This window comes from Haemorhous mexicanus, chromosome 11, assembly GCF_027477595.1.
Source record: "Haemorhous mexicanus isolate bHaeMex1 chromosome 11, bHaeMex1.pri, whole genome shotgun sequence".
NCBI classification, from domain to species: domain Eukaryota; kingdom Metazoa; phylum Chordata; class Aves; order Passeriformes; family Fringillidae; genus Haemorhous; species Haemorhous mexicanus.
The window spans coordinates 18,033,250-18,051,514 of NC_082351.1; the positions used below are offsets into that span (position 1 = coordinate 18,033,250).

At 43.5% G+C, this 18,265-nt stretch overlaps 1 protein-coding gene across 25 annotated transcripts in view; it reads right to left on the reverse strand.

The window, feature by feature from the left end:
• Positions 1-18,265, reverse strand: part of MAGI1 (membrane associated guanylate kinase, WW and PDZ domain containing 1) — a 337,188-nt gene that overhangs the window by 52,047 nt on the left and 266,876 nt on the right. For 13 of the 25 annotated variants that reach the window (XM_059856750.1, XM_059856744.1, XM_059856741.1 and 10 more), the window contains exons 6-12: positions 17,281-17,363; positions 14,445-14,483; positions 10,057-10,114; positions 7,729-7,817; positions 6,711-6,803; positions 3,761-3,943; positions 1,926-2,546 (exon numbers count right to left, since the gene is read on the reverse strand). In XM_059856750.1, coding sequence (XP_059712733.1) covers positions 1,926-2,546; positions 3,761-3,943; positions 6,711-6,803; positions 7,729-7,817; positions 10,057-10,114; positions 14,445-14,483; positions 17,281-17,363 — 1,166 coding nt within the window. The remainder of the gene's footprint in view (positions 1-1,925; positions 2,547-3,760; positions 3,944-6,710; positions 6,804-7,728; positions 7,818-10,056; positions 10,115-14,444; positions 14,484-17,280; positions 17,364-18,265) is intronic. The other 12 variants (XM_059856759.1, XM_059856758.1, XM_059856746.1 and 9 more) reach the window with 4 other exon arrangements.

Consider the following 18,265-nt stretch of genomic DNA (forward strand, 5'->3'; position numbering starts at 1 on the left):
CCTCTCACCTGCAGCCCAGGTGATGGATTGCTGGGCTCTGAGTGCACATGGCTGGGGCAGGTCCAGCCTCTCATCCCCCAACATCACCTTAGAAGACTTAAACACACCGGACAGATTTTGGGTTTGAGGCTTCTACTGCTCATACTCTGCTTGGCTTCTCTGCCATAGCTTGAGCACCTTTTGGTGCAGCTTGCCTCTGGATGTGAGGAGAACCCTGTTTCAATAAATAACTGTGGACCAAGGCCACCAGGATCTCCAAGTTCTGTACCATGAGAGCATGAAATTCAAAACTGCAAGTGCTCTGTGCTGAGATGGAAATGTGAGGACCTTGAAAGAGGGAAGGAGGCAGTTCAAGGAGACTGACATGGTACTTTATCTAGGAAGGTGATAGCAAATGTGGTTAGTATCTTGATTAAATTAAAAAAAAAAAAGATTCAACATGATTATCAGGGAACTATTTACTATTTTATTAAAAGTAGGCTTTTATTTCCTCATCAAAACTTTTCATTATGCCTTCAAGGCTTTAGGAGGATTATTAAATGTCAGGCACAATTCAAATAATTAATATATGGTGTTACCAGATATATATGCACTCTCCAGGAGGATTAATAATAGCTGCTATTTTTCTTCCAACCATATTTTCTCCATAATACATATATTAATCATGAGAATGAAGTGCATTTTTAAAATCTCTCTAGTACTGAAAGTCTTTAAGGAACTCACACTTTGAAAATTGAAGAATTCTTTATATATTCTGTTCTCTACTTTCTAATTTACTATCAAAATACAAAACCACAGTAAGCACTCGGAAAGAAAGGAGTATAGGAAAGGCAGTGCTTTCTCCAGAGCTGCTATTAATTGCAGAATCAATGTATTCAAGGCTTTGAAATAAGTCTCAGAAAACAACAAACCAGACTTGCGAATTCAGGAAACAACTTGTCCCTTGTTAAAATGGACTGGCTTTTGGTGTTTGCTGCAATCAAAACACTTCAGAAAAGTCAGCAGGAAAGTACTTTTATAGCACACAATCCCTTCAGGGCTGGCTGGGGCTGTGCCCAGCACCTACCTGTCCCTTTAACTCTGCCTTTGTCCCTCTGAGAGCCCCAGTGCCAGGGAGGGAGGGAGAGCTGACACCTCTGCTCTTGATTTTGCACTCAACATCTGACCTGGACCTTCCTGTGAGCTTGTCCCTATGCCAGCAATCGCAATCCAGAGGTTAAAGGGGTGCTGCCTCAGGTTACTTTACACTTACTATGTGCAGGGAAAGAGTTCCTGTGCATGGACTGACCACTGACAGGTTACTTGCCAGCCATGTTCCATGTGGGCTGCCTGTGGGATGGGTTTTGTACCTGCTGGTGGCCTCAGCAGTGCTACCAAAAAATGAGCTCAGCTCCCAGTGGCACAGCAAACAAATGTGCAGAAGTCACACTGCAATTGCTTACAACTTGGAGAAATTTAAATTCTCTTCTGTGCTCCCAAATGTATCCCAGGTATAATCCTTCTCCAGTGAAGAGTCATTAAGTATCTGATTTTGAACACTGCAAATTACAGAACATATTACCAGCCTTTTCCATATCTCAGAATAGCTCAAGGAATGTCTGTGTTCTATTTAAAACACTCAGGTTTTCCGAGCATGAGACCAGGGTTTGTTATGTAAGCAAAGGTGTAACCACACCACCCTCCTGCTCCTTACCAGCTCTGTGTGCATGTGGGAACCTGAGCATCCCCCACAGTGCAGCAACTCACAATAAATAATTTTAACCATCTATGTGACCTGACAACTGCCAACTTGGGGCAGTTCCTACATCTCAGGGAAAAAAACCATTTCTACAGAGAGGCTTAGGAGAGGAGATCTTTCACGACGTGCATGTTTTCCTTTTTCTAATTGCAAGAAGAGGTGTTTTAAAGCAGTTTGGAAGACTTACCTCCTCGCTGCACCAGCAACGTGACTTCGCTTCCCTTAGGACATTCAATCAGCATATCCACCACCTGGTTGTGAGTGAGGCTCTGCACATTCTTCTTGTTGACTTCAACTATGAGGTCTCCCTCCTTCAGGCCGCGGCACCGCGGGCTGTCCACAATCTGTTTCACTCTTTGGCCTCCCCCACCGGGGCTGTCTGCTATAGTAAACCCAAAGCCCATGGGCCCTTTCACTATGTGCACAGTTATGAGTTCGGGCTGCGTTGCTATGGAGGATGCCAAGGACACCGTGTCGTTGGGGTAGCCGTGGGGTCCATTGGAGGAGACCTCGGCCGGGCTGCTGGGCCTGGCCTCCTTTGTGCCATTCACTTTCCCTGTTTTGCTGCTGTGGCTGGCTGGGGAGTCGTAGTTCTCCTGCCCGTTCACAATGATGGGCTCCTTGTCCGAAATCGCCACGGACGTGACCAGGCTGGTGTTGGGGTCGTCGGGGTCGAAGGGCAGGGGGTAGCCCCGGCACAGCTCGAGGTCCACGCTGGCTCCGATGGGGATGGACTGGAAGATCTTCACCACCTGGGCGTGAGTGTGCCCCAGCACACAGGTGTCGTTCACGCTGACTATGACGTCCCCTGCAGCGGACACAGACAGACACACAGACCAAGGAAATACGTTTTGTGCACTGCAGGAAGGTGAGGGCTAGAGCCTGAGAGCAGATCTGCAGCGTCCACAGGTACCACTCACAGGCAACAGCAGCATTTCAGCACAAGAAAAAGGAGTGGGATTGTAAATTCATTGTGAGCCCTTTGGCAGGGATGAATGATGACTCCATGTTGTCAGAAGGCTAATTTATAACTTTATTATGCTATATTATATTAAAGAATACTATACTATACTATACTAAAGAATACAGAAAAGATACTTACTGAGTGCTAAAAGGATCATAATAAAATCTTGTGACTCTTTCCAGAGTCCTGACACAGCTTGGCCCTGATTGGCCAATGAGTCAAAACAACTCACACTAGAAGCCAATGAAACAATCACCTGTGGGTAAACAATCTCCAAACACATTCCACATGAGCACAAGACAGGAGAAGCAAATGAGATAAGAATTGTTTTTCTTTTCTCTGAAGCTTCTCGCTGCCTTTCAGCTTCCCAGGAGGAAAACCCTGGGCGAAGGAATCATGTTCAGAGAATGTGAATGCCAGAGAGCAGTGACACCTGGGCGAGCAAAAACTCTGTGGATTCATGGCATAAACCCTTTATGTACATAAATGATTTTGGAAGTGAAAATGGAATTGGCTAATGCAAAAAATTTAATAAATTTAAATGCTGGTATATGGCCCGTTTCACAGCTATTTTGAAGTCCAGCTCTCACTGTTATATGTTGACATATGATAGAAACAAAATTGAGAGCACATGGGAGCTGTAACAGAAGGCTCTCAAATACCAACTGCTCAGACACAGTGAGTGCCACATGCCATGTCTCATACCTCAGCCTGAAATCCAGATATTGATAAAGTTATGTGTCATTTTATTAACACTGGGGCTGCAAATTAGGGATGCTAAGTGCTGAGATGCCCCAGCTGAAAGTGAGGAGTTGTGACCTCAGATGAAGCCTAAGAGAATTTCATGGAATCAAGGTGGAAAAATACCTCCAAGATCACTGAGTCGAACCATTAACCCAGCAACACTGTGCTCACCACTAAATCATAATTCATATTTTGCAACTAAATTGTGGTGGACCTGATCTCCGGCAAAATGAATTTGCCCTTGGTGCCTTCAAACCAGCTGCAAAAACACAAACCAAAGTGGTAGTAGTGATTTTGATATAAAGCATCAGTACCTGTTTCCATTTTGCCATCCAACGCTGCAGGACCATCAAGCACCAAACTTTTGATTTGGAGGAATTCATCTGGCTCATCTCCTCCAACGACGGTGAAGCCAAACCCCCTGCTGCTTTTCCTTAGCTTGGTGTGGATGAACTTCCCTTTCAACTCAGAAGGGTTTCGTGTAAAAAAAGGTTTTCCTGTGTAGGAAGTTTGGGAAAAAAAATCCATAAGCAGACAGGCAGGAGTGTTTGATCTCTTTTTCCTCTGCCCCTCCCCACTGTAACGAGTCCATGGACAAACACAGCGGTGTGCAGGGACAGGACTGCACTTCAGTCCTGCAGCCTCTCATCTCATCCCACTCAGCCTGTCTCCCTGGATCCAGGCATGCAGTAAAAGATGTGAACAAAACCCCAGTACCTGGCACTTTGTTAGCTGTGGTTGTGCACACCAAAGCCCCAAGGCTACAAAGGGGAAAACTTTAAAGAATGGAATATATTAAAGCTAGGAATGCTGGGCTGGATGTGTGTCTCATATCTCTGTCCTGAGGTGGTTGTATCCATCTTGGGAAGGATGGGGCAGGGTTAGGGGGCCTCCTACAGGAGTCTGCAGAAAGAAGCATCATTATGTTTTTCACCACTTGACTTTCTCCCAACCCACTGAACAAAAAGCAAGTTCTGAACTCTGATAAGACACTGATGTCCTTTAGCATAACCCCCAGCCCCACCATTGCTACTGCCCTGTGACCTCCACTGGAGAAAAAGGGGAGGACGCTGATGCTGTTCTTCAGACACTGTTTGAAGCCTTTTCCCTTTCTGCTCCTTGCCTGTTGTGGATGAAACACTTCTGGTGTGAAGTACGAATCAAAGAGCAGCCCAGGACCAGAGCAGTTGTGCTGGAGGGCTGGGAATGCTCTCTGGGAGCACAGTTCAGAGGGAAAGAGGTGCTCCACAGACCAAAGCACATCCTTGCAAAGCATGTTGCACAGGCTCAGGAAAGGGATCACGGTTGCTGCACTTCAGTGCCAACACTAAACACCTTTGCACTTTTAATTGTTTTTAATGCTTAGCCTGTGCCACTAAGCCCTCTGGTGACAACTCTGGGATCAGCAGTGGGTATCACAGCCAGCAGAGCTGGCTCACTTTCAAACACCTCAGCACCACTGCTGTGGGCCTCTGCTCAGAAAGGAGACCTCGGGGGCGAGCGAGGGGATTTGAGACTTGTAAGCCTTTGACTGGAAGGAAAAAAATGTATATTTGAAGATTATTCATGAGGAGGCAGCATGAGGACTTGTAGTTTTCTTCCTTTGAAGGGTGGCCAAGGAACATGGTAATCCTGCACATCAGGATGTGGGCAGAGGGTCTGCTCAGACCCCAGCCTGCAAAAAAGCCCTGACTATCAAAGGGCAGCCCAGTGTCTCAGGTAACACACACAGCTGAGAGGCAGGGTGCAGCAGGGCTCATTTCTGGTTCAAAGGACAAGCAGAACAAGCAGAGCTTGCTGGTGTCTGCCCACAGACACAGCTGAGCTTGCCCTGCAGCAGCAGGACAGCAGCACCACAGGCTACATCCCACCTGCAGAATTCACATTTGAAATTCGTGTATCTACAAAACCCAGGCTGAGAGAGTGTTGCCAGGGGCATAGGGAGGGCTCCTTGTGCCCACGTCCCTGCCAGCAGTGTCATCAGGGGGAGAGATGGAAACCTCCAGGCATGGAAACTGCTGCAAATGGGGAGTGAGAGAAGAGGGAGCAGCACTGAGAAAGGAAGAGGAAGGAATGAAAGAGGAGAGAAGTCATCAGCAGATACCAGGACATGTCACTCAGAGCAGGGCTGAGACTGGTTAATGCTCTGCTCTAACACTGCTGCACAATTTTGATGGCTGAGTTGTTGGGTGATGTTGAGCTCCCAGCATCAGCCCTGTGTGACAGCTCCTCTGCATTGCCATGTGTGGATGTTTGGGCAGCCTTTGCTTCAGCCTGACTGTGGGAAATGCAAAGGGGGCATCCACAGATGCCTCCAGGGGGAAGATCAGCATTTTTGGGGCACTCTGATGACATCTCTAAACTCAGGTGCCTGGTGGTCAGGGTGCCATCCTCAGACCTCCCATGCTTTTTCCTTGCTACCAGGTTGGATTACTCTAGTGTGCTCTAATACCCCTTTAGATTGTGCAGGGGGCTTTGGGTCCTGTCAAATTCCACATTTGTTTTGGAAGGGCTGATCTGCTTCCTCCTGCTGCAGAGAGCACTTCCTGACTTTTCCTGGCAGGAAAGGCTGCCAGGGACAGCAGCACTCCAGTCAGGTTTGACTTCAGAGACCATGGGAGTACTTCTCAGCTCCCAGCTTTGTCAGGAAGAGGCATTCCAACTACATTCCCCCTCTCACCTTCCCCAGGCTCTGGCTCCTGCATACCAGGGCAATGCCACTCACCTGCTATGCAATTCAGATGTAGTCAAAAATAAGCTTACTTACAACCACTTGTAACCAGAGAGCACTTTACTGCCACAGGTACAAGTGAAACTCACTGCCTTTGCTGGTGACCTGACCTGGCAATGTTTCAGCTCATGCTGCAAATTTAGGAATGATTCATGTCTTGTCTGGTGAGTTATTTAAGGCAAACAACTGGTCTGTGACCACTGACACAATAAATTAGGCTGTAATAGCCCAAAGCACCTGTACAAAAGTACAACTTCTGAGTAAGTCCACTGTGTTTGGAAACTTGGAACACTACACAGAGAACAGCCACAATCCTCTTTTTGATGTGTGCATCAAATCTCATCCACCTCTTGCACTCAGCAACAAATGTAGTCTTGAAACAAACTAGTCTCAAAATCTGGGAATTCAGATAAGCAGGCACAGGGCCTGGTGTGTCACCAGTCGTGGAAATACTGCCCTTGTGGTGGCTGAGGGAATTCTCAGGAAAAAAAAACCTTGTTGCTCATTTACAACTGGTTTAACAAGGCTGTTACCTTGTACTGGTGCTTCCCGAACTGCCTCTTGGTTGTTTGAAACATGGTTTGGAGCAGCAGGTGGAGGGAGAGATGGACACTCCTCTGTCCATTCTAGAGAGGGCAGAGAGGGAAATGTTACTGGTTTCACAACAGCACCAGGAGCTGCTGCATGTGCACACGCTGGGAGTGTGGGGGTCAGGGAGAGGAGAGATGAGAAGTATGGCAAGAGAGGAAACAGAGTCACAGACAGAGGGAACAAAATGAATGGGATGTCCAAAAACCAGTTCTGAAGGATCTCTATATCCAGGTCAACTGATCCATCTGCAGGGACATCCCATCTCACACTGAAACTTGGGACGTGACTTGCATCTAAGTGGCCTTGACATGAAAATGAATTCTACTCCCTGTGCCACTCTTGGCATCTAAGCAGAAGAACAAACCCAAACACCACAGGGCCCTCACTGCAGCTGGGCTGCATTTGAAGAAAAAAATTAAAAGTATAAAAGAAAAAAAAGGGGCCGGGAGGGAGGGAAACAATTTTTAAAAAGTGTTTCAAAATAAAGAAATTACTTCAGATTTTAGAGCCTGACAACATACAAAGTCCTTGGTTTAAGAAATCTCTCATGCAGGGTTTATCTAGTGCATGTAAGAGCCCACTCCTCATCCCCTGTGACAGCCTGAGTCCCCATGCAGACTGGAACAACACCAGCTACAGTGCCTAACTTGATGGAGCAGACTGAAGAGGAAAACGTGCTTTAGCTGTCTCTGGGAAGTCTAGAAACTCTCCAGAAACAAAGGACATACAAAGAAAAGTCTCTCCTGTTTAACAAGATAGAAACCTTCTACACTTAAATGATAGTTTAGATTTCCTCCTTTACTGCATCTTCTGTGCAGGAACGACACAGCCTTTCCCATGCACATCACTCTGCCTTTCCACCCTAAGGCCGTGGAGGGAAGGACACACACTGGCAAGGTGCTGCCAGGGAGGACATTCCCCCATGAACCACCCACCCACCATGCCCTCAAGGGTGCCAACCTTCTGGAGGCTGTTGCTGCTGCTCAAGCTGCTTCTTCCTCTTGGCTTCAAGGACTGGGTTTTCATACTGTGTCTTCCGGTTGATGTGGCTGGAGATGGAAGAGAGCAATGAATTAGGGAAACCCTTTGTGCAGCAAGCAGGAATGAGGGCCAGGCTTTGGAACTCCTCTTTCTGAGGAAAAGAGTGAAATACCAAACAAACCCAACAGCAGTGGGTGTGGAGCCAGGCTCATCCAAAAAGAGTATTTGGAAAAACAAGCAGATTCCAATATTGATATGAGGTCTCGAGCAGGGATAGCTAATTCCTTCAAATACATTAAAGCAGTGATCTATCTGTGAAAAATGAGATTAAAGCAGGAAAGGCATACTGTCTGATTGCATTTTAAAAGACAGGTCTGTATCATTCCTGCTTTAATCAGATTCCCAGAGGTGCAGTCATTTCCTGGCTCACCCAAGTTCAAAACAAAACAAAGCAAAACAAACCCCAACATCTGTCAGCAATCTGATCAATGCACACAGGGTGTCTTAAAAATATCTTCAGGGATGCAGGCTATGAGCTGGGCTCCAAATGGATCAAAATCTATCCAGAATCAGCCACCAGCAAACACTCCCAGTGGAAACCAGCATTTAGTGAAACTTCAGCTGCTTTCCTCAGGCAGCTTTTGAGCACTATGGGATGTTGAGAGCCAATTTTTTGTACCAGTTCCAGGAAAAGAAAAGAGATTTAGCCCAATCCCATCATGGCAGACAAGGCATGCACTCAACAGAGGATTCACCACCTTATCAAACCAAGTGGAGAACAGCAGCCACAGATGCTGTGGCAGGGGCAGGGCAGGGACTCCCTGAATGGCTCATCAGCTGCTCAAGAACCATTTTCAGTAGAGATTTTGCTACAGCAGAGGAACAGGTAGACCTCAAAAAATATATTACCTTAAAGCCTGTCTTGGTATACAAAGCAAAGTTTACCATTAAGAGTAATTGCTATTATATTGTCTCCTATCCAGTATGGCTTTATAAAAAAACCCACATGAAAACCAACTACATTTTCAAGTAACTGTGATAGAAGCACTCCAGGGATTAATATTCAGAAATTTTTCTGTTAAAGATCAATATTAAAGCACTAGAAAAATATTTAACTTACTAAATAAAAAATAGTGAGTTCTAGCTCACTGAAAGTGAGCTCTAACTCACTCACTGAAAAAGATTTCCCATTTCAAGATATCTTTGGAGGGCCAAGAAAAATTGATAACTACTTTAAAAATGATATAAACTTTTTCATGATACAATTGTCTCTCAGTAAAAACTATTATGTAATAACAAAGTGCCTGATTTGAAGGGACAGAGACAAATGCTGAAATTACAGCCATCATGCTAGCTTAGAGACAGCAAGTAAAATAAAATTATTGTCTTATTGAAGTTACTTTTTGATTTAATTCCATCAGTAAGGAGTGCCACAAAACTAACAGGCATGTGTATAAAAAGTGACAGGACAATATTCTGTAAAGATCTCTTGGCATGGCATTTCATAGCTGAAAAATATTCTTGATGTCTTTGGTAAATAAATGTCAAGCCTTAATTACACAGTTTGCTAACCTTGTTTCCCTAGGCACAGATGGTAGGGTCAGAGACAAGCCAAAGCAGACAGAAACTGTATCCCATGTCTATTCTGAGGGCTATCATAAGCCATCCTACTAGACAGGAATATACACATAATTAAAAATTCATTTCATGGGGTCAGTGATGAAACAGAGCTCTGATCTCTGGTTTCCCAAAGGAGCAATCTGACATGTCGATAGAGGAGAAGCTGCTCTAATTCCTCAGAGAGTCCCATTAAACCTGTAATTCTATTCACAGTCACACAGCCTGATGGAAGAGCCTCTGCCACAGCTGTTTGGTCACACCATCTTCTCCAATCCTCCTCTTCTGACCCAGCTGGCTGGAGGATTGCTTTGCACACTCATTCTGTGACCACAGGGCTGCACAAAGCCCACCAAACTCAGCTAAATGCACACTCATTAATGTTCTCTGGATAGAAGCATTCTGTGAGGTGCTGGGGCTCCTGCACATCCCAACCCTGGATTGCTCCTGCCTTCCTTGAGCTCAGCCCCCTGCCAGGGCACTCCTGTCTCCCCTGAGCCCACTCTGGGGTGGGGTGGGGATGGCCAGACAGGGCTGCCCTCTCCCAGACCCTGTGACATCCCCCAGCCTGTCATGGGCCAGGGTCTTCTCCTCCTCCTTGGTCTGAGGTCTTACCAGCAAAGCCCAGAGTGGGGTGCAGGGACCCCTCCTCCCCCCAACAGCCCCACCAGAGCAGGCAGCAGCACTTACTCTACATAGTAGACACCATATACAGGATCTTCAATTTTCTCCCAACCAGCAGGCAACTCTGGAAATAGAAAAAGCATTACTGAAGCCTCCAAGGCAGGGTTTTTTCTGACAGGCAGCTGCTCCTGCCCAACGTGCAAAACTCACCAGCAGACCAGACCTTGCTTTGGGTATTTTTCAAAATGATCACAGCCCCCTTTGGAGGGGCTGGCACAGCACGATCCCAACACTCCAGCCTGTGCCCCCTGTGCTGGGTCAGCACATCAATGGGAAAATGCCCACACTGGTCAATGTTTGATTTGCTTTTTGCACTAAATGAGCAAATGCTCAATAAATTTCCTTTCTGGGACTGCCTCAAGTGCCCCCCTGGTTTCTCCACCATGGCCAGTGGCCCTGGAGGGAGCACTGCAGGGGAAATCAATGCAGGAAAGGCCAGGGCACTTTAACACCAACCCATGAAGGTGGGTGTGACGATGGCAAAAACTCTAGCCTACTGACAGAAATTTCCCATGAACTAGCCCACTTCCATCTTCTGTACCAGGGCCAAGCCATTTATGCTCACCAGTGCAGAAAAGAGGATTTTTTTTCTCTTTGGGATTTGCAGTGCTCAGCCATGAGCCCCACACAAAACCAGGACAAGGCAGATTTAACATGTCTGCCAACACATGGAACCCACCCAGAAGGAGCTGGCACATGGATGCATTTCATTGCACAGCACTTCATGTAAGAACACACACTGCCACAGTCACATGGAACAGAGATTTCCTTCCTTTCATTACCATAATTGACAAAAAACTGTTCTGAAGATGAAATTAACATTTTTAAATGGATCCGCTTTTGTTCCTGTTGATTTTCTAGACTGCTGATAGTACTTTAACTGTAATTAGTGAATGCAATGCAATCACTTCAGCATCCAACTGAGGGTTATTAAAGCTGTATGTGTTACTTAAGGGCCTGATCCTTGTGCCACTCATTTAGACCTCCACCACACTATAGACTATGCACATGTGGACTCACAAACTCTACACATTCATTTAAATATAGGAAAAAAACCAACACTGTTGGATAACACAAGTTCAAACAGCCCATGCAAAGCAATTTGTCAAAATTTGTCAACACTGACAGCAATCTATGTCTGCTCATTATCAAATGCAGAGGTTTATTTCCATTAATGGCATCAATTGCTGAGCCAATACAATCAACAATGCCCCATTAATTAGAATAATGTTGCCATAAGGATAGAAATATCTCAAGACTGTAGAGGAACAGAATCTATACAAACACACATGGACTAATTACTCAAAGTTTATGTTTGTGTTCAGAATCAGCTGGAGATCAGATGAAATCAACTTTCATGGGTTTTGCTCCACGTGTCCCTTATTTGCAGATAAAAGGTAGGTTTTCCACTCTTATCATTATTTTATCCTCATTGTGTTTAACATCTTTGGATTCCTTGAGACATAAGCCATTAAATGCAAGCCAATGCTAACTTCTGGGCATGAAAAAACTCCATGTTTTTAATCAGCAGATTGAACACTTCAGAATTAGATATTCCTTTACACCCTGCAAGTTTATCTGAGAAAAGGTCAGAAAGCTAGAGGCCAATCTTGAAAGTCTTTTTGCAAAGGGAACTCTCAGGTTTGCAGAGGAGTCCCAGAAGGTGAGAGCACCATGGGACTGGCTCCAAGAGCTTCAGTGGGATTCAATTACAGCCTAGCATGCAGTTGGGAAAATCACAAGCTGTTGTACCCATTTAGTTTGTTGCACTGTGGTGAAGGTAGAATGGTAAAGAGATCAAGCTGGGGTGAAAGAAAAATAAAAAGTCAATGAGGAAAAGGAGAAGTGATGCACAAATGCCTTCAAATGAGCTCCAGCATTTCTCATGGTAAATATCTTTTGTTTTGGTTTGGACTGCTAAGTGCTTTTTTATTTTTAAGTTTAAGCAAAAAAAAAAAAAAATTGTTTTCTTTCTTCTGTTCACAAAAGTTTTTGATAGGTAATTTTTTTTTTCTTCCCATTTAAGGCATTTTCCCAAAAGATCAGAATACCAGCACTTTACTAACCCCAAAAATGGCACAGTGCCAAAATCTTTCCAGTTTACTGCCTCTGCAGCTTTTTTAAAGGAACAAATCTCCATGTTTTCAGATAGAACAATATACAAAACTGCAGCTTTCAACACATTTGCGGATGATTATGTAGATGCACTTTTCAACTCCTATAAGCTTCCAGAAGTTCTCTAAAATAAAAGACAATATTCTCCATAGCCATGCTGCAGTCTAGTTTCTCAGCTGCTTTAAATTATTCATCTCCTTTCTTTATCTCTCCTGCCAAACTGAAGATGACCCAGAGCATTAGATTTTATCACAAGGATGAGATTTCAAAAACATTTAGCATCATTAGGAGCCTGAGTGAGCCATATGGTTTTTCTTTTGGTACATCCATGCAGCACCAATGCAGTCTCAGAGCATGTATCAGCAGGTGGGTAAATTCAATGGACACATATCCAATATCACAATTTTAAGCCTTGGATAAGCACATGGATTCTTGTTGAGATGTTCTATTATCCTGCCCTACATACAGAGGGGCTGGATGGATTCCTAAAAAATTACTTCTCTAGCCACCAGGTATTTCAGCTGCAGCCATGCATTGAAGGAGCTGGAGAGGAACTCAGCACACTCAGCTCTTACTGCTCCCTGTGGAGCCAGGAGGGTGGGTCCAAGCCATGCCAAATTCTGCTTTATAGGTCAAATTTTTGTGTCTGAAGAACCACCCTCTGCTAAAATGTGACCTATTACTCCACAGCTCTTTGGAAAACAAGAAGTTGTGAAAATGCCTCAAGTCTTAATCTTTAGAACAGAAACTGTTGATAAGTTAAGACACTAAATAGCTGTTGCAAACCAGTTTTTACTAACCTGAGTTACTATAACTATACTAAGTTTTCATGCCCCCTCCTTAATGCTGCCGTAACCAATTGAGTAATTTGAAAATTCCTTTACACTGCAACATTTGCACATCTCAACAGCATACTGATGGGCTGTGAGCTCAATAAAACTTATCTGCATTGAAACAAAGGGAAAATCTTACGATGCTGGAGCAGAACACTTGTGTATGTAAGTGCCTGCAGATCTGGGGTCAGGCTTATCAATTAATGAGTTTTCCTGCATCTATTTTTTTCAGCTCTGCTCTTGCACTAGTTCCTGATAGCAGACTGAAAGAAGGGTAATTTCTGTTTAATACTGCCTCTAAATTTGCTTTTTTAAAACCTCCCTCTCATTTTAAGTCACTGGTTGTGAAGACCTTAGTGAGAATTCTTTGCAGATTGTTGATGTGCATCCACCTACTTCTGATGCTGCTTGGTCTGCTGATGATCATTTGTGCAAGCTGCACATAACACTCATGAACCACTAAAGAGACTGCCTTCTTCTTTAAATTGTCATTTCTTTCAAATTCTTGCTCTATGAGAAGTTAGGCATTTTATTCCAGGCATAATATTCAGAAGAACCATTCGTGGAGCAGTGTTCCAAGTCCACTGCTGGCTGCTGGGGCCGTATCCATCACACAGAAGCAGGGAGCAGAATCCTTGCAAGTCATTACAGAAAGCAGAGCTTAATTCTCTGGTAATACAATTCCTCCAGTATGCAGAACTATGAAGTGTAACTACAGTCCTTTTAAAAAGCAATAATAGTCCTGGTGGAAATAAAATCCTATGCAACCTCTTATCCTTTCAGCTCTGCGAGTGCACTAGAGCATAGCTGAACAGAAATAACAACTACCTCTGCCATCAGGATAAACACAATGAGCACTGCTGAGATTAGATATCAAGACAGCATCCTTCACAAAGAGATGCAGCAAATAAAACTGTACCACATCACTGAAAATCATCTGTTTATAAAATCACTGACTGAGGGAAAATTTTAAGCTGTTTCATTCACAAGCTCAGCTGAAGCATCCGATGTAATACTTAAACTTTCTGAATCACACTTAGCTTCTATTGTCTGGGAAATGTCTTGGGCCCCAGTGAAAAAGCATCGTGAGCTACTTCATTTCATCTTTGGCATCTATGAGCTTTTTCCTGGAGCCAGAGATGCCAAAGGAAAAGACCCCAACTTCTGCAGAGTCCAGGAGGAAGCGGCTCCGAAACAACTTTGCAAGACTAGGGCTCTCTAGCTTTCTTCAAACTCTGAATCAGTAAGAAAAGCACTGCAGATCTGAAGCTAGGAAAAGATAAATGCTTTGTGTGCTATGGAAGTTTTGCTGATAAATTGCTCCTATTGAAATAAAAAAAAAAAAAACCTGAAAGATGCAAAATGATACAAAGCAGAAAGTAAGTAATTAAAGGCTCAAACAGTGCAGTTGAAGTCAAATATCAAAATGAGAGATGGATGATTTACCTAGTTCACTGTCCAGTTCCTCCGTGTGCACCCCTTCTTCTCCAAGGGAAGAGCAGTAAATGAGACAGAAAAAATTAAAAGAAAATTTCAGACACCAGCCCCAAGCAAGAAATTCCCTACAGCAAACAGCAGAACCAGCACTAATTTTCTACACACCGAGCCCAAGCTTCCCATTTAGCACACTCCAGTGAACAGAATATTGATGGATCTGATGCAGATAATGAAAGAACTGGTTCTTGCACTCTCAAAACATCTGCCTCAATGGACTACTTCCATGGCATGGTTTGATATGGCAAAGTCATGAAATTGTGATGTTCTCACTGTAGTGAGGCTTTTTCCTCAGATCCTAAGGTCCAACCTTTGAAATCTGCTCTACAGACACATGGATCTAGCAGAAGGCCAGACCTGGACACTAATGAAGGAATCTGAGAGGAAAACCTTGCACCTAAACAAGGACTAGTGTAGCAAGGTTTTCAAGAAAGCATCTAAATTTATGTGCACACAAGGTCCAACAGACTTCCCTGTCCCACTCAGATGATTTAGATAGGCATGAAGCCTTGTTTAACTGGAGGCACAGACCCAGATGCACTGGTGAGGCATAGACAGGATTGCACCAGTTTTAGCAGGGCACCTGGGACAAAGATCACATAATTTTTCAAAGACACAAAGCCATCAATATTCGCTGTTGCTCCATTTATCATTATATGCTCCATATTCATAAGTTAACAGTGACACAGATGATTAAAGTATTGCTTGGCCTATAAATAATAATAATGCAGTCTGAAAATGAAAGATGGTGACAAAACCAGAACAAAGATGGTAAAAACAATCTTGGATCCAGTACAGCAAAGTTTAAGCCACATAAATGAATGACAGAAGCAACCAGAGGTTGTAGGGTTGAAACATCTGGACACCCAAAAAACTATTTCCATGACCTCTCTGCAAAATATTCTATCAAAGCAGTTGTTTGGGACCATTAGTGTGAAATACAAATTGCAATTTCCTTTGATAGCCTAAACAATGGTAAACAAATAAAAACTTTGTTAGGGACAAATACCCTGTTGAAACAAAAGCACAAGGCAACTAACTGCAGCCAAAAAAATTTGAAACAATATCTAACATTTAAAAAACTCCATAAAGAGGGTGGGATGAGCTTGGCAACTCACATACACACACACACACACACCCCCCAAACAAAACAGAGGAGACATCCCACTGACTGTTATGGAATGACACACAACAGTGACCCTTGCCAAAAACCATCCAGCTTCTATGACAAAGCAAAACTAACCTTCTCTTCTCTCCTCTCCTCTCTGTTTTTTGAAACAGAATTATTCTCATGTGCTAAGCAAGATTAGAGCAGCCAAGCAAAGTATTGCAGACCACTACTGTGACTATGAAGCAACTGGTTTAACTAGTGAATGTTAAAAATATCCATTAATGAGCAACTTGGTGAATGAAGTGAAGGGGTGTGTGGGAAGATGAAATTAGCTGATTTTAAGGAATTGATAAACAAAGATGCCACTGCTCTCCAAAATGATGAACTCAATGAAATACAATAATACCAGCTGTATGTTTCTATTCCAAATTAAGCAAATTATTCCAATGTTTGCTTTATAATTGCTAAGAGGACAAGAGAAAGACTTTCCCTTCTGCGAGGAGACTTCAGACTGTGTAACAGAGGAGCTCAGTCACCCTCTGCAGCCTTGTGGTGCTGGCTGCTCCTCGCCTGGCACATCCCTGTGGTTTGAGGGAATCCTGCACTGGGCTCTAGCAAGTTGGTGCCCTGCTTCATCACAGCAGCCTAGACTGCAGAGGTAAATTCTCACAAGTGAAAGGTAGGAGAGGGTGAAACACTATTACATGTGTAGAAACAGCTAACAGCAGTTCTGGAGGCCAGAGTTGAACCTAACAGTGAAAAGGGATTGAGTTGATTCTTTCCTGAAATAAAATTGTGGTTTTTATTAAGATGACTGACACCAGTAGGCGGTTCATTGTATTATGAAAACTGATTTTACAGGGACAGCACCAACACTGATAACGGAAACCCTTCAATTTTTAAGAAGTGTCTACCATGACAGAACTGTATTAGCCAAGATTATGTATTTCAATTCCACCATCTTTCCTGGTCAGTAGACCAAAATTCCCTCACAGGTCTTCCCAAATATTTAAGTTATTTTCATAATTCACTTTTTCTTCCAACATCTCATAAAGGAGGCTGGGAAGGGACCTCCTTTAACAGTCCTGCATTTGGCTGCTCTAAATCGGACAGTGGCTTGCATTTCCAACATCTCAAGGAATACCAAACCTCAGTGCAAATTTTCAGTTTCAGAAATCTACAACTTGTTTCAGCAATCACAACACTGCACAGACTGCCAGCATTTAACAGCACAAGTGAAGCAACTGAGTTATTTCTGCTCAAACAAAGGAACAGCAACATAACTCTCTCAATCCACGTGAAGCAGGCGGCTGAAGCGGAACACAGCGGAGCACGCAGAGACTCAGTCACTCCCTCCCACACAGAGATCCAAGAAGCAAACATGTCAGACAGCTTTGAGTCTTGTTCAGCATCAGTGGCTTTTCAAATGCCTTTGCAAAAACTTACTTGTAGCACCTCCTTGATTTTTATGAAATGATCTGGCACCTCAGTGGCTGTTTTAATTCACAGCGATTTTACAACATTGTGGATATCATCTCTTGTACTTACTGAAAAATATTTTTAAAAGTTTTGAAAGTCTTTCTGAATATTAGTTATTAGAAAGAGAGAAGGAAAAGGAAAAAAGGCACCTAGGAATGGACCAAACACAGTATAATGTCACTATTTTTAGTCTCTTACCATCATCTTCACATTCTTCTAGAGGCTTCTGCTGTTTGTTCAGGCACCGTGGATCTAGCCAAGATGTTGTTTTTGTGTTATGGCTGGAAACCAAAAATGGAAATACAACCTTTGTTAATAAAGCAGAGTTGAAGTATCCATGACATAAAAGTATATATCCTCTTTATTATTCAACAGACCTGGAGGCATACTTTTGATTCAAAGAAACAGCTCTACAACTGAATGTTGTGCAAACTAGTCGACCAAATCACAAGAACTTTGGCATTGAAAACACAAAGGTAACAAGGGAAAATATACAAATCAGCACTCCTGCCTGGAAAGAGGCATATGAATGCTGCAATATTATAATATTAATTTCCAAATTTTTGTCTTTGGTGGCTTGTTTTTAATTCCCAGAGCTGTCTCTGAGCTAAAGGCAGAAGTTTCCCTTCCTCACTAAATTATGCAGTGAGCTTTGTTCCTACAGAAGACCTCTGACATGTCTAGAGTTGACCCAAGCATTAGTCAAAAATTGTACCTACTGAAAACTTCATAATTACACAAATAAACATGTTCTAAGCCTTTGATGGAAGCTGAACAGCTTTACTTTCAACTCTTCCTTTCCACAAGTCCCCTGACAGCCTCATGATGCCAGTCCCAGCGGTGAAGGTTGCATAGTAAACAGGCTTAAAATACATTTTTCTAGAAGTTATTTTCTCCCATAATTTCATTTGCATAAGAAGACAAACTGATAATATAATGCCTTTTCTACAACCTGGTGTCATCTTAGACACAACCTGCTAAGACATCCCTCCAGTCCCTGAGGTATCACTTATCTAGCTTAGCCTCTAACACTGCTTAACAGTTTTAAGTTGCAATACTGTAGTAATGCTATTTTCTTCTCCATCAAGGTCTCAAAGAGGTTTACAAACTGAATTTTAGTCTCACAGCAGTCTCATGAGGGCTCTGTAATGAGGGCCATGATCCCTGAGGAACTAACAACCAA